The sequence below is a fragment of the Eurypyga helias genome, unplaced genomic scaffold (assembly GCF_000690775.1).
Source record: "Eurypyga helias isolate BGI_N326 unplaced genomic scaffold, ASM69077v1 scaffold6591, whole genome shotgun sequence".
In the NCBI taxonomy this organism is placed as follows: Eukaryota; Metazoa; Chordata; class Aves; order Eurypygiformes; family Eurypygidae; genus Eurypyga; species Eurypyga helias.
The window spans coordinates 1-23833 of NW_010230079.1; the positions used below are offsets into that span (position 1 = coordinate 1).

The 23833-nt window shown below is 43.7% G+C and overlaps 1 protein-coding gene across 1 annotated transcript; it reads right to left on the reverse strand.

Annotated features, from left to right (window-relative positions):
* Positions 1-5281: 5281 nt before the first annotated feature.
* Positions 5282-21971, reverse strand: LOC104516318 (progressive ankylosis protein homolog; the record flags this gene model as incomplete). The annotated part of the gene is made up of 8 exons (XM_010160611.1): positions 21860-21971; positions 21198-21316; positions 20030-20113; positions 17387-17557; positions 16640-16774; positions 13495-13587; positions 9624-9719; positions 5282-5426 (listed from the first exon to the last, which is right to left on the reverse strand). Coding segments are annotated over exons 1-8 (955 nt in total), but the record flags the coding sequence as incomplete, so codon positions are not given.
* Between the last annotated feature and the right edge of the window lie 1862 nt (positions 21972-23833).

The following is a 23833-nucleotide window of genomic DNA, read 5'->3' on the forward strand; positions in this document are numbered from 1 at the left end:
CACGACACCTTTAAAGTGTCACTGCTATAAACAATCATAAAGGTCTTTGGAAGCTGTGGAGGAATCGCTGGGCATGGCACAACAGCAGAGGCCAGCATAGTTGGCTTGCTATGGAAGCCTGCTGCATACCACAGCCGGCCCCGCACCCGAATGGACCTGCAGAATCCTGTAACTTCGCTGTAAATCATGTTTTGCACAGCCACCCCAGTTCTGAGGAGTTTTTGATATACAAAAAAAAAATTGATTTTTTTAATTTTGATTTTTTTTTAAAATTTTGATATAGCAAAAAAAATTTGATCAGCCCAAAGGGAGGCATTGAAGGTTCCCACATCCCACATATCCCCACTCTGTTGGGATATCATGATGATGGGCTCATGTGTCCTGTAATTCCGAAGTGGGTAGAAAGTGGGGCCTTTTCTTGTGCGGCAAACATTAACATTTCCAAGACCAGACTGGCCAAAGCCCCAGGGAACCTGCGCTGACCTCACAGCTGACCCTGCTCTGAGCCAGAGGCTGGACCTGATGAACTCCTGAGGCCCTTCCAACCTGAACAATCCTGTGATCCCATGAAGCGAAGAGCCCTGGCTCTGTGAGCAGTAAAAATGCCAGACCGCTCTCGTATTTGAAAGCAGTTTATCATCACACCAATGACTTAAATCACAAGGACATTCTCTGACAGCAATTATCCCTCCGGCGCACGTGAGTCGGTATAGATTTCTGTGAACTTTGTGTTCTGCGGTGTGAGGCTGAAAACAGCTCTCACAAAATCAGTCAAGCAGCAGGGGGAGCAAAAGAAACCAGAGCCTGCCTGCGGGAAAACTCCTGAACTTCGTATCTTCTCCCGATATAAGCGGTGTCTGCACACCTAAGCCTCCCCACAGCTTTCCTTACAGTTCAGTGTGACGGAGCACGACAGTCCTCAGAAAAAAGGCTCGGTCCGGCAGCTGCACGGTACGCCGACTCTCTGATAGCATCGACGTGATGCCGCATCTGCTTTCTCACCAACTGCTGCTGAGAATAATTAGGTGGTGTTTTTCAGGCTGGGTTGGGGTCACTAAATTGTTTAAGACAGTCATTGTATCTCCCCACTGAATTATGCTGCTTTATTTTTTACAGAAAGCAGGGTATTTTGCTGAGTACAGCCTCACTTTAAAATAAAGCTTGAATGAATCAAAGCTGGCAGATTCCTAGGCTCTCGGTGAAAACTGTCAATTTCACAACTTAGCCATTTTCTTCTGTCCTTAGTTTCCTGCAGCCCTTGCTGCCTCCTGTTGCGACTGGAGAGTTTGAGCAGAAACATGCTGCAGTGACAATTTTTGACCCTTCCTCTTCTGCTTGCTCCAGCCACTCACGCAGAATGGACCCTTTGTGTGAAACCTGAACAATCATGAAGGAGATATCAGTCTCCACCTCACTGGAGCAAACAGAAATCCTTTGTTCTGGGACAAAGGCTCAGTGCGGTACCACTGATGGGACAAGGCTCTCGTGAGGACTTTATCACGTCAGCTTTTGGTGGTCCAGCATCTTCCTGAGCAGGCAGGAATACTCCCACTCGTGTCTGAAATAGTTTTCACTGAAGCTGGAACTAAACCTGACCTTGAAAAAGTAAAACGTTTCTTGAGTGACTGTCTGCCAATATGCCATTTTCCGATTGTTGTTTCTGGGCCAGCAGCCTCAAGATAAAAATCTGGGAGTTCAGAGACGAGTGAAATCAAAGCAGTGAAAGCAAACTCATCCACTGGATGGGTGGTATTATTCCAAAAGCTGTCCTTGGCATCTATGTGATGTATGACAGTGAAGTACAAAGAATGTGGATTTAGTCTGAAAAGTTAATGCTTTTTTTGGATGCGAATATCCTAGATAGGACTTGTGAAATCTCCTTAATGCAATGAGGCTGTAATGAAGCCATTGATGAAATAAGATCGGGGAGTGTGGGGGAACTCTGTCCCTCTTTTTTTATTTCTTTTCTCTGTATACTCACAAAAGATTCTACAGTCACTGAACTCGGTCACCCAGGGAATTCCAGATACTGGCCCTATTGGCACTGGGGTTGCGCCCCCTGAGAGGGAACGGTTTCTTGCCATGACATTTCTTCCTGTGGATTTTACTGCCTCTCAGTACTGTTATCCCGTGTCTCTAATAAAGCCTAGTTGTAACCTTTGATAATGAAAGAGTGCAGAGATGTAAAATAAAGCCAGCCAATAAAAGATAGGAAAAAACAAATGAACCTTGAACACAAAACCAGTGGCCTCTGCAATGACTTAAACTTTTGGCTGCTTTTTGACCCATGACGTTGAATGCGACACTGAAAGTCACAGGTATATATGGTGGCAGCAAAACGTGGTTGCTGTGCATGTTTCCCGTCATTCATCCTTAAACTTGGGAGGAAAAACTACACAGAAAGCTAAATAATTCTATACAGTACTTCAGTTGTGAAGAAAATGTAGTTTGGACAGTTTCTTAAAGCCGATTACTAGCTATGCCTAAGCTCTTCTTGGTTATAAAAAGGTATTCCTGAAAGCAAGGAACAAATACCAGGAATGGAGGGATGCACTGCAGTATTACGCTGAGTCTGAAGCTCTTCAACACTACACCGGGGGAATTAATTATTCTCACGAGCAGAAAAGGAGATATTCAGGGAAAATCTCCTGTTGAGGAGAGCTGTAAGCATGACCTTGGGCAGGGGAGCATGAACTACGGCTTTAATCTGGTTGAACCGGACAATGTACTACAAAGTACGATTGCGTTAATTTGGTGGAAGGGGAATGAAGGTTGCCAGTATTAATCTGTGATTTGATATCTTATGATGCATTGAAAAATTTAAATTATTATTCAAACTCTAAAGTTCCACAGTTATCTTCCTTAAAAACCAAACAAGACCCACAAAAAATCATATAACCGTGGTCAGCTGTAGAAAACCACACAGGCTTGCCCTATTTAATGCAGTAACACAAGACGCTTTAAGAAAGTTGGCTCTTAAGTAATCTTCCATTTATAATTTTTAATGCAGTGGCTGGTAACTGATGTGCTGGAACTACAACGCTGCAAAACTCTGGCTCATGTCCCTGGCCATGTTTGTTAAAACACTACAACCTCAAAAACTGAAATTATTATCGCCATCATAGAATCGTCAGATATCATCAGAAGTCATATTACCTTTTTGATCCAGAATTCAAATTTTTGATTTCCAGAGTAACTTATCCTGTGCAATGTTACAGTTTGAGCACATTAACATGGATAAACTCACAGATTTCAGTGTTTACAGGAAGGCTTCATCGTGATGAAGCTTGTTTTCTATGGTGTGGCTAAGCTGTTTCCTCTAGTACAGTAGAAATACTACGACAGCCAAATCCTCAAGACAGAAGTGATTAATGAGGTTTATTATGGTGTGTCATACTGCATTCTCCTTTTGCAGGAAAGATGTAGAGTATCTGAAAGGCCAAGAAGTTAAAATATGGCTTCTTCTGTTGAGACCCTGATGCTATTCCCTCAGCCATGAGTCACAAATTCACGAAAAAATGAGACTTTGTTAAGTTCCATGTATTTGTAACTACTTGTTCAGCTAAATGGGCCCTCCTGCACCATCACTGCAGAAAGGCTACACCTTTGGTTCTCTCTTTAGCATCAAAAACGCTCATGTTTCACACACACCCATCCTGCCCCCTTTTCCAACTCCCAGTTTGCTCCTGGTGGGCAATGAATGTCTGAATGTTCTGAATGTCTGCTATCAGTCATCTATCTATGGGAGAGCTGAGATGGGCAAGCGGGAAGGTTTCAGCACTGCAGGCATGTTAGGCCTAAAGCAGAGAGAGGAACACCTAAATTATGGACCTCAGAAATCGCCACCTTGTCCTAAAAATGCTTTCTTCAGCTTGTGAACTAAGAACCAGCATTGGAAGCCCAGAATGTATAGAGCTATCAAAGTTGTTAAGAGTTGTAATAACGGGGTGATTTTATCAGGTAGCAATCCTCCCTCAATACATAGAGAAAATCTATGGCATCAGTCACAAGGAAATAGAAACAGTGTCCCTTGCTTTTTTCTCGTTACCCTTTCCTGCATCTGAATCACTTGAAACCATGAGGATGGGGCAGTGGATACTTGTTTTAAGTGAGAATGAAGGAGGAATAACAGAGTAAAAGCCCTGATAGTCTCTTTCACCGGTCAGAATTTGCAAATCACTTTGCTCTACTCGAGGCTGATCTTTGCCAAACTCTATCAAGTGTGTACATAAAAACCTTCTCACTCTGTTTGCTAAAATGCATGAAGGCGAGGGCATAAATTCTAGTATTCCTGTACTTTCTTGGTAGCTGACAGTCTATTATTGGTTTCACAGTAGTAGTGGTAACTGACCTCAATTTCTTTAGGAAAGGGGGAAAAAATTACCTACATTTTGGTCACGGTATGTTCACATATACTGCTAGTGGTAAATGCTGTTTTACAATACTTCTTTGCACGCCCTCTGGCTACAGTGAGGCTGCTGGAGGCATGTAAAAATTAAAGCTAATCTGCTGTCAGGACCTGAATGCAATTTACTCTCTCTAAGCCCTGAAATAAGACCCTTCAGGTGTTTGGTCTCCGAACAAAGCAAAGCGCGCGATACTTCTGCAGGCATCGGAGCTCATTAAGCGCATCAGAACTGCCGTGCGGTTATATCACGCTACGGACACCCCTCTTCTGCCTTCGAAAGGTTTCATCCGTGAAACAGGAACGTGTTCACTGGCATTTCTCAATAGGCAAGCCTAACTCGTACTACCCTGAATGCAAGCTAAGGATGCCTAGTAGGACAGCAGTCGGTCTCATGATGGGGATGCAAAGAATTAATTCTTTAACTCCCGTCCTTTACCAATAACCGCTTTGTGTCTCAGTGGTTAGCAGGACAGCGTAGCTGAAAACATCAAATACTTCATTGTCTTACGTATGCAAGAGCTTTAATCGAGACGACAGTCTGTCATGTGGAAAATGAACTTATAGGTAAAAGCAGAAAGTGATATGAAATGGGATATTTATTAAGCTAGAGACTGAAAATTTGAGGTCAGATGGGACTACTGAAAGCTGGATAGTCTTTGGTGACCCTCACGGGAAAAATCAGCCGCAGGACTGATGGCTGGGAAATAACAAGATTTGCTGAGTTCAACTGGAAATCGAACGGGTATTGAGTACAAAATGTTTGGTAGATGCACAGCACCAGAGTGGGAACACACCAATAAAGCAATGCTATTTCAATAGTAGACTGAGCTGGTAGGAATATTCAGTCTTCACTCAGGTGGGCTCCAGTTTTACCTGCCAGTGCCTGCATTTCAGCGGCTGGCGACGCCTTGCTGACCAACCGGACAGGACAGCCGGCAGGTGGTATCCACTTGGCAGTTCCTAATTTGGCATACCCAAATCCAAAGCAGAGCGCAAAAGCTTGGGCATCTGGAGCAGCCTTTAAAACAGACAAGGCTTCTCAGCCTGAATGAAGCACAGCTGCGTCTCTTCCACAGCAATTGGCTCCACCTCTTACAGAATCAAGACATAAGAAGGAAGTGGCAACTACTGAGCCCTGTATTCTGTAATTTGATTTTTTTAGATAGGGAATTTTCCACGCTACACTGGCTTCCTTGTTCTTGATCACTGTTTTCTTCTTATTGCCTAGTTGCTTGATGATTATTTAGAGAAGATAACCAAGCAGATGCTGACTGAGCATTAGGGAAATGATGGGATGGCTTGCAGTAAAGTGTCATCAAATGAGGCAGAGACTTTCCTCTTCCCCTGTTCAGGCTGAAATTGAAACATTGCATTCACAGGAACACAGAAAAAGAAACCCTGGGACTCTGGAGCCCTTTCTGCTGTTTCAAGACTCTGATGGGATCCCACTATTAAATACTGCAAGGTAAGTTAAAGATCCCACGGTCCCCAGACTCTCCCACTTTTCTGCCCACGCCTGGGGAGAAATAGGAGGTCATTAGGCAAACATGTTAAATGCTTAAACCTTCTCGTCATTATAATATAATACAAAAACCTCACTTATAACTGTATGTAACTACACTCTGCATATGATTATATACTTATCAGATACACATTTATAATTACATAGAGTATAGGTTAATATGTGAGACAAGTACCACTGCCAACTGATGGTAGCTTATGCTGCTATGCTACAAGATGTAAGCACTGGAGACCTGACACAGTGCCTGCGTGCTGCTTTTCCTTAGGGGCTGATAACTTCCAACAAGGGAAGGAAGCAGACAGTTGCCAATAGTAACTCCTTAAACTACAGATGCTCACCAGCAGGAGCCCTTAGAAATCAATGTGTTTTTTCCTCTGTCAAAAGAATAAGTTCAGATATTAATCTAAATATTACATTCCATTCACAACAAAATGTGGTATTTTATTATAGAATATTAAAAATGGCCTAATATACAATATAGAAAGGAATATTCTAAGTATTAGAATCATTTAAAGCTGTCATTAGACTTAATTATAGACAAACCTGACTGTAAAGCAGGAGGCATTTTGACATGTACAGACTCACACATATTCAACTCCCAGGCCCAAACATGTAAGCCAGTAAACTGACCATCTGTTTGTTCCTAAGTAAATTAAATTTAAACTTTCACTGAGATTTAAATCTAAAGAAGGTTACCTGGCATTTGAATTTGGTTACCACGACACAACTAACGCATACGAATTTGTTCAGTTTCCGTGTCTGAGCCTTCACTTTAGCTGAAACTTCAAGGCAATGTTTTGGTTTTGGTTGGGGTTTTTTGAGGGATTTACAGTTTTTACTAGTTTGTCTGTGATTTGTAAGACTTAAATCTGAAATTTGTAAGCCTTGCGTAAACCACACACACACATACCGGTGTAAATGTGAAAGTTTTCCCTCTATCTTTCAGTCTCCTTTTGGAATAGAAACGAATGAAAAATCACAGGGCAAACGTAAACATCTGGATTTTTTTCTTAAGTGGTGTCTGCTAATTAGATCTAACAATTAGCTTGTCCCCTTAATCAGACTTAAGCATGTAAATTGCTACTTTCCCTCTTTGTCCATAACTACATGTCCATTTAAAAACAAAAAAAAAGCAAAGCAGCATTGAAATTCTTTTTATAATAACACTGGTGCTATTATTCTTAGAGCTGGAAAGAACTCTGCGCTGTTTCCAACAGAATACATGTTAAACCCAAGGAGTACTGTGCCGCTCTCCTGCTGTACATTAACTTGGTGACAGACGGACGAACGTGGCGTGGTGCGCACAGCATGCCACCCCTGGCACCTCGAGCCTGTCTAATTGGGAAGGGAAAACCTGTTGTAATACATACAGCACTCAAGAACATGAAGATACAACTGGCCACGTGTCTCGCTGACGCTTCAGTTAACTGGAACCATGCAGCTAACAGGAGCTGGTGTTTGGCAGTGTGTCCTTAAAGCACCGCGGTCCGTCCCAGCTGAGGCTGCTGGGCGGGGAAGCCGAACTGAGCAGCGTAGCTTACTACCTACTGCTGCAGGAACCGATTGCTCCTTCCGTGGCAGAAACAAACAAGCAAGCACAGACTGTTCTGGGTCATTTTTAGTGACAGTGAGCTAGGGTGCTTCCCCAGTGGTCTCTGAGATATTGCTTTGTCCGAGCAGCATCTTGTATGCTCCTCAAGCAGTGATCTTGCTTCAGCCACACACAGCCGGCCATGCTTTTAACCCAAAGGCAGCGACTTAAACAAGGGTGCTCGCAGCTCTTATTAAGACATCACCTACCTTCCAAGCCGACTCTGAGCCATGAACAGATGCCACCCCTCCCAGTCCCCTCAAAGAGTTAAATGTCCCAGTTTCCCTAGTGTCGCTTGCACAATCGATGGCCTGATTTGAACTCAGGGCACGCAACTTCCCCCAACTGCGCGGGGCTTGCACACGGACGGGTGCGGGCAGGCATGGCTGTGACCGACACGTGGGGTGGGCAGTGGCAGCTTGTGGCCTCCCAAAGGAGCCCCCTGCTCATCACTTGAATACAGCAGGCACTAACTAACACAAAAGCAGCCTGGGAAGCCTTGCAGCTCACAGGCAGATGAGCGAACACTAAACACGTGGCTGCCAGCAGCTAACATTACCTAGGGAAAAGGATCTTAATCCCTGGAAGTGTTCAAGGCCAGGCTGGATGAGGCTTTGAGCAACCTGGTCTGGTGGAAGGTGTCCCTGCCCATGGCAGGGGGGTTGGAACTAGATGGTCTTTAAGGTCCCTTCCAACCCAAACCATTCTGTGATTTCCCGCTTACTTTTCTAGTATGAGGAAGGACTTTTTCTTTGAGAAACTTATTTTCTAGGTTCTCCTTGACTTTTGTCCTTCTAGTGCAGGTACTGGGGAGGGAAGCTGTCATGGCCCTGAGGGCACTGCCAGCCCTGACCATCCCTGCCCAACCCCCCATGAACTTACCCCACCCTGCCCATGCCCCTGGACCCCAAGTCAGTCCCCTGGGACCACCAGCCCCCATCCCAGCTATGCTGCATCAGGACCATTCTCCAGCTGCCCACAGCCCTGCTCTGCTCACCCATGGGCCCCGCTGAGCTGGGCCTGCCCATGGGCCCACCCCCCAGCCTGGCCTCTGCCCCTTCCCATCCTCAGAGAGGTGCTCGATGCTGCGCCTGCCCTGGTGCCCCTTGGCTGTCCTGTTCCTGTCTGGGGAGATGGGACAGGTCCTGGCTGCCAGTGATCACGAATCTGCTAACGAATGTCACGGACAGAGGTGTGGTTGCTAACGCAAGTCTACCCCAAAGGGGAAGAGGGTGACATGACCAGCTTCAAGCACTGATGTAAATCCATCCTATGTAGCAACAGAAGTTGCATTTACCCCAGCCATCTCCTCCATTGTTTGCTATGATCCCCACCACTTGCATGAGTTTTCTTCCACAACTGCCTGTTTGTTACTAAAAAAGACTTCTGCAGAAGCAGTTTTCTTGGGGAAGATGCACTGGACTTATGTGTGCAAGCTGGTTATTTTGAAATGCTGCAATCTCAGCAAAATTTCTGCCTGAATGTCAGCCCCTTGCAATGCTTCCCAGTATGGACAAGGCTATAGATCCTTTTGTCAGTGTCAGCACCGTCTCCCAAATTGCCCTTTTTAGTTTATTTTGAGAGTAAACAAAACTAACATGCATGAAAATACTCCCAGCATGGAAGACCCATGCCACGTGAGGCGGCAGGGAACAGCTACTGCTGTTTTGACACGCGCTGCCTCTCCCACCGTTCATAGCAAACGAGGCTCAGGAACAGGCTGCCATCCCACTGCACGTGAGACAAATGTGGTTTTTCATTTTCCTGATGAGCTGATTACGAGAAGTTTTGTTCATTAAAAAAAAAAAGAGAGATAAAAGAAAAGCAGACCTCGGGTATCTCCTCGCACGTGGAGGTTGACTTGAAATGAAAATTAGATAAAATAACTCTGACCTGTAAGACATCTAGTCTGAATTAATGACTTCTGATTTTCTTAGTACTCCAGGACTATGATCACACTCCCTCTTTCAGATAAAAGCAACAAGAGTTTCATAAGAAAAGACAACTCACCTTTCTTGAACTGCTAGTGCTTTTAGCATTAGGTAGAGGAGATAATTTTCTGGTTGAGATGAAAGCCCAAGAGTTGAACAAAGGTTTCTTACCGTTAAGGATAACGCCATGCAAACAAAAGTGAACTTCTTGATATGTGTCGCTGTGACGGTGCTGTTGGTGTTCACCAATTTATTGCTGGGGTTATTCTGGGGTGAGAGAAAGAGATAACGAGCATTAGCTTGGCTCCAGACTACTGGGAGGATGACGGCACCAGGGTCATGTGTTGGACCTGACTGTCTGTGCGCGTGTATGTCTGTCTTTGCTTGTTTGCTTTTTGAACCTAGAGCTTTCTGAGTACTTTGTACTGTCACAGAATATTTTCCGCTTAAACAGACAGAAACTGCTCCTATGGTCACTGAGGGCTGCATAACCTCCCTAATTTTCTAAGGAATAAGTCCTATTTAACATGTTCAGCTTTGCAAAGGGGTGATTGCTTTTTCTAAGGGACCTCTACGTGATTTTTTTAACCTTCGTTTAAAGTCTGTAGTATGTTTTCAGAGGAAAAATAGGATTCCATTCTTTTTTACCACAGAGTGGTACCAAATCCATATGCCACTGCAAGCACCCTTACTGATCCAATTAGACAAGTAGGTAATATAAACAAAGCTCCTGGAACAGCTGGCTCTGTTAATGCAGTTTAATGAACAGAACATAATTAGGACTATTAGAAGTTCCACCTTGAACATGGGCTCTGTACTCACATGACAGCAAAGTTTTATTTAAAACAACAAAAAAAGCCTTTTTCCAAATGTCTAATACAGCAAATGAAGCTGAAGCTTTAAAATGGCCCTCAGGGAACACACTAAAAACAAACTAAATTGTCTGTGAAAGGAGAGGCTGGGATATCAAAAGCAGGGCACCCTTAGAAGCCCTGTAGCAAAAGGCTGTTGGGTCATTTACTGCATTTACGCTGGGGCTGTTTGACATACACAAGCATGTGCCCACACTGACAAAAACTGTACCATAAGACGTAGTATAACGTTTATTCATCCTTGATGTAACTCAGGAACAGCAGTATCTGTCACATGGTCAGCCTCCTTTTCTGAAGTCACTTGAAAGAGCAACAGGAAACCTAGGCAAACAGATCTTGGGCATGGACAAACCCAAGGTGAGCTCTGTGAAAGGTACACCATTTCACACACATTCGAGCAGTTGCTGAAATTCTTCAATTTAAAGGTTTTCATAGTGATTAGTACAGTGATGGCACCTGGAGAGCTCCACGCTCCCGTCTAAATATCTGCTTGGAAGCTCAGGTGCATGTGGGTGAACGTAGCCAAACCAGAACCTAAAGCAGGAGCGCATTCCCACGTCTGCCCCTTTTGGGAACAGGTTATGAAAACTCTCTGTATATACTGTCTTCATGAGTCTATCCTTATTTCTTGTGTTTCTGAAGAAAAACTTTGTTACTGTTAGTATTTATATATGTGAGGATGGGCCTTGCTTACATCACTCACCATTGTCAAACAAACAGATCACAGTTCAGGTTCTAACAGGGCTAAAATAACAGAGAGGAAAGAAAGCACACCTAAATCTAGCCAAGCAAAAGGGCTGTGAAGAAAGAGAGAATCTCACTGCTGCTACCCTGCCCTTGTTCTACTCTGCCCTTTAACCCCTGATGACACACTCTTCCATCCTATCCTTTGCACACTGTTCAGTTCTTGGATCAAAACACTATGCAGATGATGGAGCGAAGAGAGTATCCACTCCCACCTATTAATCAGATAAATAATGTTCGTAAGTCCTCTCATAGTCATGGTTGCTCTGAATGGCACAGTCCACTAAGATTAAGTGCAGCATCACCGTATAAAACAGAAGGCAGACTAGGATATGCCTGTTTTCTTTCAGCCAACCAGTAGTAACCCTTAACCTGAGTGTAACTACTAGGCCATGAGGTTGCTCTGGAAGCAGAGTCGCATAAAAGACTGAAGCAGGACTCTGCATCCCTCTTGCAAATGTGAACGGAGGTAACGATTTCCCTGTGAAGACAAGAACCTGACTTCTCCAGGAGAACCAGTGAAGAGGGACGTACTTTCTGGATCCCAAATCCCATCAGCCAGCTAAGGCAATGCAGCGTGCTTTTGATGGCCGTGGGCATAGCCAGTTTTCCGAGTTACTGATGAAAGAAAATGAGTTTGCATGCACGGAAACTGTTCTGGCATCTGAAAATCACAATGGAGGCGTTTCAGACTCCAGAAATAAAAAGTGGTTTTGCCTTGACTCTTCTGTAAAAGCCTTTGCTTAAGGAAACAAAGCTTCTGAAAGGCACGGTGACCTGCAAATGATGTGTGATCAAGGGTAAGGCAATTCTCACAGTGATCTAAAAAAAACCACTGTGGGTTTCTGGTTTGATATTTATTGTTTGAAAGAAACGGAGGCATTTGCACAGGTGGTTGCCAGGATGAGATACCCTTTATACTGCTGCTACATCACTTACCATGTTTTATGCCAAATTCCTCTTAAAACATACAACTAAAATCCCTATTACATACTTCTGGGGCAATTAGATAAATGGTACCTATCTGTGCCTTAACCTATCTTTTTCTTCCTCACATTTGTTCCACAAGAGCTCTAGAAGAAGCAGCCTTTGAAGTGAAATAAACAGACAAATCACAGTCTAATCCTGCCACCGCTAACGTTGTCAGCAAATCTTCCACCAGCTAAACGAGACCTGGATTTAAGAGTCTTAATTGCTGTTAATTTTGCTTGGCAACAGCGCATCTGATTGTAGCTCATTACAGATGAGGTTAGCAGCCCCTGTGTTTCCTGGCGCAACCCATTTTTATCTTGCAGTTTATTGGTTTTGCATCTGCAGTTCCTGTTCAGCAGCATGATCTCTGAGAAAGCCTGCTTGTTGTATTTCATCTGACAAGTCAATTTAGCTGTACACAGGCAGGTTAGGAAGTTATGACTGGTTTGACTTTTCTTTGATTTGTTTTTAAATTCCCCTTGGAAACACAGTGATCATATCAAACGGAGCTTGCTTCAGTTGAGTACACCCCTGGGCAAGCAGACATTTTTTTCATCAGTATTTGGAACCAGGAAGTTCAGTCACTAATTGGTAAATAAAGGGAAGGAGAGGATCTGGCATGTGAATTAGAGTGTCACAGGACATGGCTGTTCTTTGCCTAACATATGGGATAGTGAGTACCAGTTCTAAAACAGAGCAAAAGAAGAGTCTAATCAAAATTAATTTGGTTCTAATTTACTCTGTGCTCAGTTCCAGGCACAGTCCTTGCATTCTTACGTAATTACGTGATTTGCCAACAAGAATCTTCATAGCCTTGGTCAGCTAAGTCAGTATGACTAAAATAATGTATGTTATCTGTGTTACTGTCAGCCTGTGAAACAACCTTTGTTAATATTAACATACGCAAATGAACCCAAAACCATTTGAGAGACACCGCAGAATCTGGAGCAGAGACGTGAGCTTGCTCGCTCCCTGATGGACACTTTGTGAGAAATCACTTCATTAGCCAAGTAGCTACATCACAGTGAGTAAGTGAGGGCTTTTTAAAATCCTTAAAAATACAGCACCTATCTTTTTGAAAAGGTAGCTTAATACCTTGCAACACAGAGCTAAGGTTAAAATCATACATCAGACAACAGCTCGACGCTGCCAAAATCCGATTGATTTTAATTAGAATTTTAAGACAAACTTATCAGTGGGATGAGGAACAATAAGCATCAAAAGTAAAGAGAAGCAAAACAATAGATGGCCATTAATGCAGCCTATTTAATCTTTGGTTGGTTGATTATACTTGACTATGAAGCCAAGAACAAACTTTCTTCATATCTGTTTCACAAAAATTCCCCTGAAATCACTGAAGCCACCCCTAAATTAAGATGTTGTAACAGAGAGGAGGACCACAGATGTGAACACACGTGAAAGGTATGTATTACACCCCCAGCGTGGGCACTCACCTTGTCAAAAGCAGGGTATACTGCCCTGATCTCTGTCAGCCAGCCATACGGCATGTGTCCCACAGGATACGTGGCTGTAAGAATTGCCACCGCCTAAGATAAGAGACAGGGAAACATGAAGTTGAGATCTTTGAACAGGACACTTAAACGAACACATGGTGCCACTTCCCATCAGTGTCACCACACTGACCTTGACGCAGTGAGAAAGCAGGCAGGCGTAGGTCTTTGTTTCAGGAAGACTGTCAGAGTGTCCACCATTTAGCCCAGCATTTTAAGCTGAAGAAATATTTTGTGCTCTGAAGCTACGTTTCTCAGCTTTGTCGTTTGACCATCACTCTGGTATTTTGGGATAATAGTTAACTCGAGCTGGAGTGTGCCCCTCAGCCAGCCGAATACCTCCCTCCCACACTGTTCGTGAGTTATTTTACCTACAGATACATGAGTAGCAGAACGCCTGACAGCTCACGGTAGCTTCGGAACAGATTTCATAATTTTAATTTACATACATTTAACTCGGTTATTTGTAAGTATGAAGACAGAGAGACTGACTACAAAACAGTAGGCCTCAGTGGCTGACACACTTCAAACGGACTGCTCTGGGGCAGGAGGCACTTGAGAGACAAAAAAAGGTGGCTCATCAACGAAAACCAGACAAAAACAATTCCAAGTGGCCATTTTTATCATGAGAAACAATTCACTGCCTGCAATTTAGAATTAGGCCCTTTTGCGCTTTCGCAAGAAAGACATAACCCCCGCATGTACTAATGTATGAAAGATTTTGCTGTTTCGCAAGTACAGTCCAAGAAGTACATCAAAGACATAACCCCCGCACGTACTAATGTATGAAAGATTTTGCTGCCATTTCTGATTTCTGAAGAAAAATTTCAAATACATGCAATTCATGTCCTTCACGTACAAAGGGTTTTAAGGAGCTCTTCCTGCAGCTGCTTGGAAATCTACTGTCACCCCAAGTTTTCTAGTCCTCAGAGCCAAAGTGTGCATCTATACTGAGACTATACCGCCTCTTAAATCCAGAAATCAAAGTGTTTGACTGCCTTTTGTTCAGCGTTTTAGATCTGTTACTATTCACCTCAATTCAGATTCATTTTACACCTGGCCATGGTAGTGTTAAGAACAACCTTTTTTTACCTAGTGCTGTTTCACTCCTAAACTTTCGATGCACATTTTCTGGGTTATCTGAGCCCATTTTCCCATTATAAATGTAACTGCTGTCCTTGCTTGGTTAAAAAGACCTGTACAAACACAGGACCACGCAGCAAGCTAATTTGTTCCCTGCACTGTTTAAAAAGAGGAGAGAAAGTAGTGATATCCACAGACAAGAGAGTAGGATGATTCTTCCTTGCTAATCATAGCTTCAATAATGCTTAAGTTACTTTGTAAAAGTAATTGGTTCAAAGAAAACAAATTGGAATTTGAAGATGGTACCCTTTTTAATTGCCATTTCATGCTGCACCCATTATTGTATTTTCAGCAGAATTTCCACCTGTATGAAACGTAACTGGGTTAAATCAAATCAGGAATATAAAAGATACTTTGTTTATTTTCATGATGAAGTCCAAAAAGACTGCAAAGACACAGTAACTGTTAAAGAAATAATTATTTTGCTACCACATTTTGTATGTTAGATTCCACTTTGATTAAATTATTGCAGTTTTAAGCAGTGATTTTTCTTCCAGTGTTTTTTCCTCAGTTGGTGGGATCCCAAAATACATGCGTGAAAGCTTTCTTAAATATCTAGAGCCAGTATTTGATAAGTGAAAAAGTCCCCTATCAAACCCAACACCAAAAAAAGTACCCCAATCACCGTAATTGTGCTGGCAGTCCAAACAGAAGCAAGTGGACTTGCTGTCCTCATGAACGTGCTACAGCCTAGTCCTTCACAGGGACATCCTGACTACATTGAAAGCTGCTGATATTATTGAACTGGGGACCTGTAAAACTGCTGTGTATACTGATGTTCCAGGCACTGATGTTATCTGTGTTGCCAACACCTCCCTTTTCAGAGGCAATTATTTTGGAAATTGGATAAAGTGGAAACGTGGTCATTACTGTCTGTGTAAAAAGGCCAGCAAACCACCAGCTTTGACTGGTATTTGGAGTCACCTTAATACAACAAAATGCCACAGGCCAGCCATGAAATGTGATGCATCTAAAATCAAAAGTCACAAAGAAATGCAAGACTGATCTCTGCTAACCCACTCTGGCTCCCCTTGTACTGAGACGCATAGACTGATCCCCGATTTACACATATAGAAGCGTTTTGTTTCCTAAATTCTCTCTCCACAGCTGTTTATTTGCAGTCACTGGCAACTCCTGAGTAAGTGAAATACACCCTATTGCCTATGACAAAATAGCAGTCTGAGAGAAGGTTTGTTAGGCACATCAGCTGTTTCAATTTTCCTTTCCAGTTAGTATCTTACAGCTTTGCTTTTCCTATAGAAAAAACATGAGATGAGCTAATGACTACATGGATCTAGACATCCTCTCACCGAAACTCGCAGCAAAGGTTCCTCACACTTCTTTGGAGAATAGGTCAGCTCATGGTGAGCACTGGTGAAGGCTCTGCATTACAATCAGAAGCCCGGCCGGCTACCATCAGCTGTAGGAGATGATCAGAGTAGTCTGAAATTCCTCATGAGAATCAGGGTGCATTTCATATCCCAGCCAGGAGACAGATGCTTTTTAATGTGCTTCCTTACATCTCTACCCTCTTCTGTGTGATGCACTGACTACTAACAGTAGGATTGTTTCACATCAGTTTGTCTACCCATAAATATACGACATGAAACAGTGGAACATGGGGCTACTGATGACTGTCCTGTAAACTCTGGGATCTGAATGCTCCAGAGCATATATACCTGTATGTAGAGCATGAAAACCTAGGGTGCAGGAACTGTTCAGTGAAAAAATCCTACTGGTCTTGCTGAGGGTGTGGTCCCACTAGGCCTGGCAGAAATGCTCATGGGTAAGAGTCCAAGCAGTCATCTTTTCGAGGATAAAGACAGCACTAAACAGAAATGTTCTTAGGACAATTTTTTCTTACCAGCATGGCTGAGAATTAAAACACAGAGGCAACTCTATGTAAACGATTATTTGCAGTCATGGGGAGCACTGACTTTCTTACCTCTGTGGCTGCAGAACTGCCACCTAGGTCCCGGGAGACAAAAAGGTTGACAATGGGCCTACTTATTCGCTGAGTTGCCAAAATCAACGCCAAAGGCCACCAAAAACTCAGCATCTTCGTTATTGTAGCCTCTCCCTGTAACACATAGGGAAAAAAAAGAAGTGGCGGCTTTGGAAAGAAACACGCAGAACTGAACCAAAAGCACAGACAAAGGATTTTTGCTTTCCCCACCTACTCTCAGTTTTGTATATTCATTTTAAGAGTTTTCAATAGCTGGATCCTAAAATATTTTCACCCATGTTAGCAATACTGATTCCAAAGAAGCTGTGTCATGGATCTCAATAAATAATGAATAAGTTATCAATCACCTGTATAATCTGTTCTGGCTATCAGACAAGGATACGTGAACACCAATATGACACTTGAGGAAAAAGAGTAATTTTGAGACCTTCTTCCCTGTGAAATACGTTGCCCGCTTAGTTCATTCCGTGGTGTCTCACTGCACTAGAAGGTGAGAGCTCAGTACAGAGGTGCGCAGTGGACTGCACATTCGTACCACGTGAAGCACTGCCTCATGCACACCGTTGCTGGAGTAGCTTCTACCTTGCTTCTCTACGAGAAATTATTTTTTCCCTGCAGGATGCAGAGAGCAGGCCCTTCACACACAGTGATTTAATACAGTATTGTAACACAACAAGGAAGTTTAAAAATACTGACTTCAAAAAGGCGCAAAATATTAAGACGTACCCCCATTTCAGGCCCACTTCTGTCAGGAATGACATCATGTATGTTCCTGTAGTATCCGAGGCATAACGTGGTACATCGGACAAGTGCTCCCATGTATAAGGACAAGATTGGGATCAGAAGAGGCTCCCTGCACTCCAAGTGACTGTGAAGCAAAATGGCTACAAAAACAACCTGCAGGGCAAAGGAATTAATGATCAGTAATTTGTCTGGCTGATCTTTCAGAGCCAACACATCTCCCGTCCGACTCCAAGCTAGTCCATCTGAACCAACAGCCATGTATGACTACAGTATCTGATTTCAAGCTTGTGGCATTTAGAAATCTCAGCCAGGCCCCTGCCCTCGATCTGGTCACATGAATGAGAAGAGCAAGAGTTAACATCATACAGAAGCTCTGTTCAACTGTACTTGAAAGAATTGGCCGGTGTCAGACTAGAGGCCATAAATAGGAGTAGGTTAGCGAGGTCTGGCATCAAGCCTGGCTGAGTGTCACCCTCCCCAGGAGAACGTGCTATTCTGATATACAGTGAGGCTGCAGACATGCCTCTAGGGTCAGCTTCTAAACCCTGGGGTCCGGAGAGGACAGCGGCAATTAAAAAGCCAGATGTTTCATTCACTTCCGCATTTAGAAGCAGAAGTCTTATGTCATTCTAATTTTCTACTTTTTTTTGAGTGAAATTTCAGTATTTCATCATTCCCTCATCTGTTATCTGAGTGCCACATTGATGGAACTGAAATGGAAACTTCTGGGCTAATGAACTGCCCATAATTCAGTCTCCTAAGATTAAATCCTCAATCCAGAAAATGCAAAGGTATTGATTAATAGAATATTTATTCTCTTCCATTATGTACAGAGCTGATGGCGTGCCTGTTGAATTCCAAATGTCTGTGAATGGGGGCACAACTGGGAACGAAACCGTGTTTCATTACGTGAACACTAGAAACAAGGACAACCCTGCTGGGACATGCTGGCATTCAAGGGGGTGACAAGAAGCACAAAACACATCGTTCAGGGGCAGGTTTCTCCTTCACTGCTAGAGCTCATGAAATTCTTAAGGAAAATCACACTGTGCCGATGTTTATTAGGCAGGCCCCGCTGCTTATGAAGGTTTGCAAACCCGCTCTCCCGAACCCTAGAGAAGAATTGTTTTTCAGTAAACAGAAGCAAAGGTCAGTCACAAGCAGCATGTGTATGAAGCTACCCAAGGAGAAATAGCTAATGTCTGTGCACCTATTGCTTGTGTAGGGAGTAAGTGTAGGTGTAGGGAGTTCCAGGGTTTGAAGGATCACACCTTTTTGTCTTCCAGATTTGCTCTTGCTCTGTGCAGTATTTTGTTGAGAGAAGACAACAGGTGTCTTCTTCTTCATAATGCTGGCACCCCACTCACCAACCATTGTGGAAAGGGCACGTGTACCATGGCCAGAATAAGCATTTGTTTCTGTATTTAGCTGTATGTGACCCAACATTCATCTAGTGTCAGCAAACTTTGTAGGTCACATCAGAACAAGAGCAGATCCTGAGAGTTAAGGTCATTTGCAGTAATTGGTATTATCCTCAGAGATTTAGGGCAGTACTGTAGAGGGGCAGACCTGCCAAACATAGAATAGCAGCTGACTGAATGGTTCAACCTGGTTTATGGCTTGCTCGTGTTTAGTGGGAGGGAAATGCTATGGAAAATTGAACTAAATGCTGTTGACTTCATATTTCCTTTGATGCTGGACTGTTATTATCCTCTTCTTACCCAGTCATTACACCATTCAGCTGGTAATGGGGCTGCACAGCAACTGTTTTACAGGTGCTGGGACTCTCCATTTTGTAATATTTTTATATATGCTTCAAAAAGAGGGCTGTATATTGGTTCTCAAATGCTGCAACGCTGGCCATCAGCAATATGTAGGAACGTTGTTTTTTAAGTGTGTCTAGATCAAAGCAACAGAATATTTAACACCTCCCTCATAAAAGAAAGTTCAAACACCATTTGGTCTTCTCTGCATCACCCAGGAGCTATCACCACAGATCCCTACGGCTGCACTTGCGAGCAGTTTCCTTTCAGACCAGTGTCAAGAACAGTGCCACAGATGCTCAGACAACGGCCTACACTACTGCACCTCACGCGATTAGACAGCATGGGCAAAACTGACAGGTGAACTGGAGAATTGCCCTTCACTTCCCCACCTATGAGCCCCACTCAGGATTTCAGTGCGACTGTGCAAAGCGTGGGAGGGAATGCCCATGGGGGCACTCCGTCAGCCTCAGGACTGGTAGAAGCCGTCGGTCTCTTTGCCTGACCTTTCTTTGTCCCAGATGTACATGTGTACATAGAGCTTGTTCCTCAGCCATTCTGAAACAGTGTTGTGGAGGTGCTGGAAGACAAGGCCCTAGCCCAAACAATCCTGGTTCCCTTCTCCTGACATTGCTTTGGGATGACTTGATCCAGTCACACGAGACCAGCCTGAACAGCAACTGTCAGCAAACAGCCTCCACAAGATGGGGAAACAACCGGAGAACAGGACACCAGATTACTTCCTCTGGTGTGTTGTTCCCAGCAGAGAGAGAAGACAGTCTCCGTACAAAGGAGTCCTTGCCTAGGAAAGCATCTAGCCTGTAATGCAATGGAAACAGTGACTGCGTAGAGGAGTCATTACCTGAGCTATGACATCTGAGATGGAGGCACATCCCACCAGGAAACTGTACTTGTGTTTCAGCAGAATCCCAGCATGGGTCCATGCCTAAAAAATGTCAGAGGAGAGTTTGGGAAGTGACTATGACATTTGTGAAAGATTTCAGGTCGCAGAATGCTGTTTTCTGGCTGTTGCATTGTACATGAACAACTTCCAGAGCTCCTTTCCACCAGCAGTACCTGGTGTGAACCTGGGCAAATGTCAAGCAGAGAAAGCACTGCTGCATTCAGTTCCTCACTGCTAGGGCTAGCAGGGAGAATGGGAATAATTTTACAGACTATATAGAAATTTCTGAGCAGATCGAGTAAGAAACTGCCTCTTCTTCATATAACAGATGCTGCACAGGATGGATTATCATACTAAATAATCTGTGGGGAAAACAGTTGCTTCTCATTCACCACCATTCCTGTCCAGAAAACTTAATGATCCAACTTCTTTTTGTTGTCAGTGATTGTTTCAAGCAGACAAAGTGGCAAAGTAAGTGTTGGAGGCACACCATGAGAAGGGGCTCCTTTACCAGTTTTACACAGAAGCAGAGGCATTAAAGAGAACTGTCATATTTTTAGGTTTGTGCAGGCCACAAGCAGTAATCCTGGTGATCTGGGAAGCAGCAGCGTGGGCAATAACCCGTGTGTGGCTCTCTTGCCCAAGCGTGTGAGATGTACTGGACTTAGATGTGCTTGAAAAAATTGACCGTAAGAAACCTCTTTTCAACAAATCTGTTTTGAGACAATACTGATCTTATTCCTGGTGAGCTCTGCAGAAGATCTGGAAATGCATGGCAAATCCAACTCTCTCACTACAAAGTGCAGAGGACACACACAGACAACCGGTGGAGCTTATCACAAGACGACCAAGTGCTTTCCAGCATGCACATACAGTTACTCTAACCAGGCAGCTGAGGTTTTTTACATTTGTCATGATCTCTGGATATTCAAGGTCTGCCCCGATGCTTTTTTGGCAGCAGGAAATGATGTGTCCAGGTATATCTAGAGCTACTGCTCCCAAATTACACCTTCATTCTGCACACCTGCAATTTCCCATCAGATAACAGACTTTGTGAAGTAAGGCCATCTAAGAGAAAACCCCCAAACCATTCATATTTAAGTTCAGTTCTGAATCAGGCACTCACCATGGCGTCCATAAAAGGGAAGGCAGCAAGATAAATGAAGGCCCTCCGAGTTTTACTTCCCACTGATTCATCCACATGGTGCAGCTTATTTATAATGTAATACCCCAAATCGCTATATGCTGTAGAGACACAATAAGAGGAATGAATAATAAAGGTTGCATATGGACTCTGGGTGAGATACTCAGAAGTACCTGAAACACTGTGATGCCTAGGAGCTCAGACATGCATCCACTTAGCCAACAGCTGCAGGGGCTTCAGGATGTTACAGCCTCACCAGCTGCTGTTTATGACTAAGGAGTGCTCTCGTGATTCTTTTTTTCAAGTAACCTTTGGCGAAGGCGTGATAACAAATGGCTGGGGTGGGAGATGCATATAGTAAGTGCCACATCTGTTTGCTAAATGAACACACTGCTACTCCAGAATATCTACTGCTTTTTCATTAACTCGAGGTTCTTTGTTAGAAAAGCTGTTTTCACCAGGCATTGTGTATTTCATGGGATGTAGTACCTCGTAAATGCTGAAACCATACCTCGTAAATGCTGAAACCATCTATTGTTACTGCGTTCTCATGACATTACCTGAAAACCTCCCCAAAGCTGTAAAAGGGTACTATGAATTGTGAAGGCGTGCAACAAATCACGCTCGTTACGCTTCTCCCTTACTCCGCCTAATGATCACCTCTGCTGGGACCTGCCAGGGCGCCGCACCCTTCACTCTACAGTCTCTGGGGAGCCTCGACCAGCCTTGGTTTCCTTCCTGGCTTAGAGCCGGCATCTCAGGAGATGCAAGTCAGAAAAGGGCGCTGCTGGAAATCAGGGGGCTGGCACTTCTGATCCCCAGACTGTTGTCGTTCTGTTGCGACTCAAGATGAGAATTTTTAGTGTTGGGCAACATGCCTCTTGCCAGATCCTTCCCCCAGAGGTGCTAGATTGAAGAGAACACAGGTGCAGGGACTCACCACACAGCTGTCATACAACTGCTTACCTCTCTGGTAGTACCCATGTTATACAGCTGTTCTAATAACCCCGGAGTCCTCCCCATGACCAGGAATAACGAAGAGCTAGCTATGACTGGAGTCTCTGAACTACGGGAGTAATAATATTCACAGTTATATAATCCAAATAGTTTTTAACCTTTTATAACCTTTTATATATTCCAGACCTGCATATTAATGCTTAGTTTCGCCTATACGCTTGCAATAGCTGATAAAAGAATGATCAGGTTGTAAAGTCAACCTCCCAGCACAACTCATGGCAGAATTGTGCCTGGTCAATCTTACCTCAGTCCTCTTCCACTTGTGTCTTTTCTAAGATAATTATTTCAAATGTGAACATCTATCTGATTTTTCCATTTATTACAGCTCTGTTATCATTGTACAGACTTTCATACAGGGTATTTCAGGAAAGTTATCCTTTTCGTGAATGCTGGCCACATATTCGAATTGACAAATGCTAACACTAATCGTCCAAGTCAATCTTTTTAGCCTAAAACTATCTCTCATAATTCACAAAAAGTGTTTGGAAACAATTAAAGAGGAGTTTAAGTCATCATTGTTTTGTGATGGCTTTGGGATACAGCAGTTAAATGGTTAACAGGACTGAAAAGACTTTTTCAGTAGAACAAGACAGTGTTAACAAGGTAGTAAAATAGAAGGACGTGGTATGACAGCACTGGGAATAGGGTTGAGTCTCATTCCAGATAACCAGGACTGCCCAAAAGTTGCTAAAATGTTAAAAACTCCCACTTTCCCTGGGCTGGCCCCTACCTATATGTCTTTAATCTGAACTACAACTGTTAAGACTCACAGTCTCCCAGTTCACCCAGTAATCCCCAGGTTGCTTAGCCATCCTCCTGAAGCACTGCCAGCCTTGTTTCCTTTCGCAGGGGGTTGTGGAAGAACTTTAAACCAGGACTCCACCATTTTCTCAGTTCAGTTCTTCAAGTGTTCCCGTGCTCGTTGCAGACCACTCACGCATCAAGCACCGCCTCTTTCGCTCAGTATTTTGAAAACTCTCTGTTACACGTGGATTTTTGCACGCTAAGTCCTTGTGGAAAGCCGCTCTTACAGCAGGGCAGCACGCGGATGCTTCTGAATCGACTTATCTGAACGAAGAAGTTTGGAAGGCAACAGAGGCAAGCCACCGGCGAGGGTCACTGAGCTTTCTCTTTTCTTTCTCTTTCCGTTCGAGCTGCTTTACATTTCTCCTGCACAAAACCCTACAAACTGCTGCAGGAAACACACCAGCCTTACTCCCCACATGAGGACTGATGGAATCAAAGCCCAGGTGCTGAGGAACCTGCTTCTGTGGAGGGGCTCCCACAGCAGTGCAGTGCTGGGAAGGCAGCAAGAAGTAGAAGCCACCCCCCATGTTCTCCATGCACTTCTACCTGCTCAGCTTCCCCTGGTTTACGTGAGACTTTTTAAGTGTTTAGCAAGTGAGTAGTAAGTATCTTTGTTGGCTTGAAAAGCCACTGAGATGCTTAAATTTTTTTTTTCCTAAGTTTACTATCACCGAAAAATTCACAGAATCAGAGGGGTCAGAGGATGAACTCACTTCTAGGAACAGACGGTTCACCACTGGGTTGTAGTTCATTGGCAGGGCACTCTCAAGGGACTTAGAATCATAGAATCATAG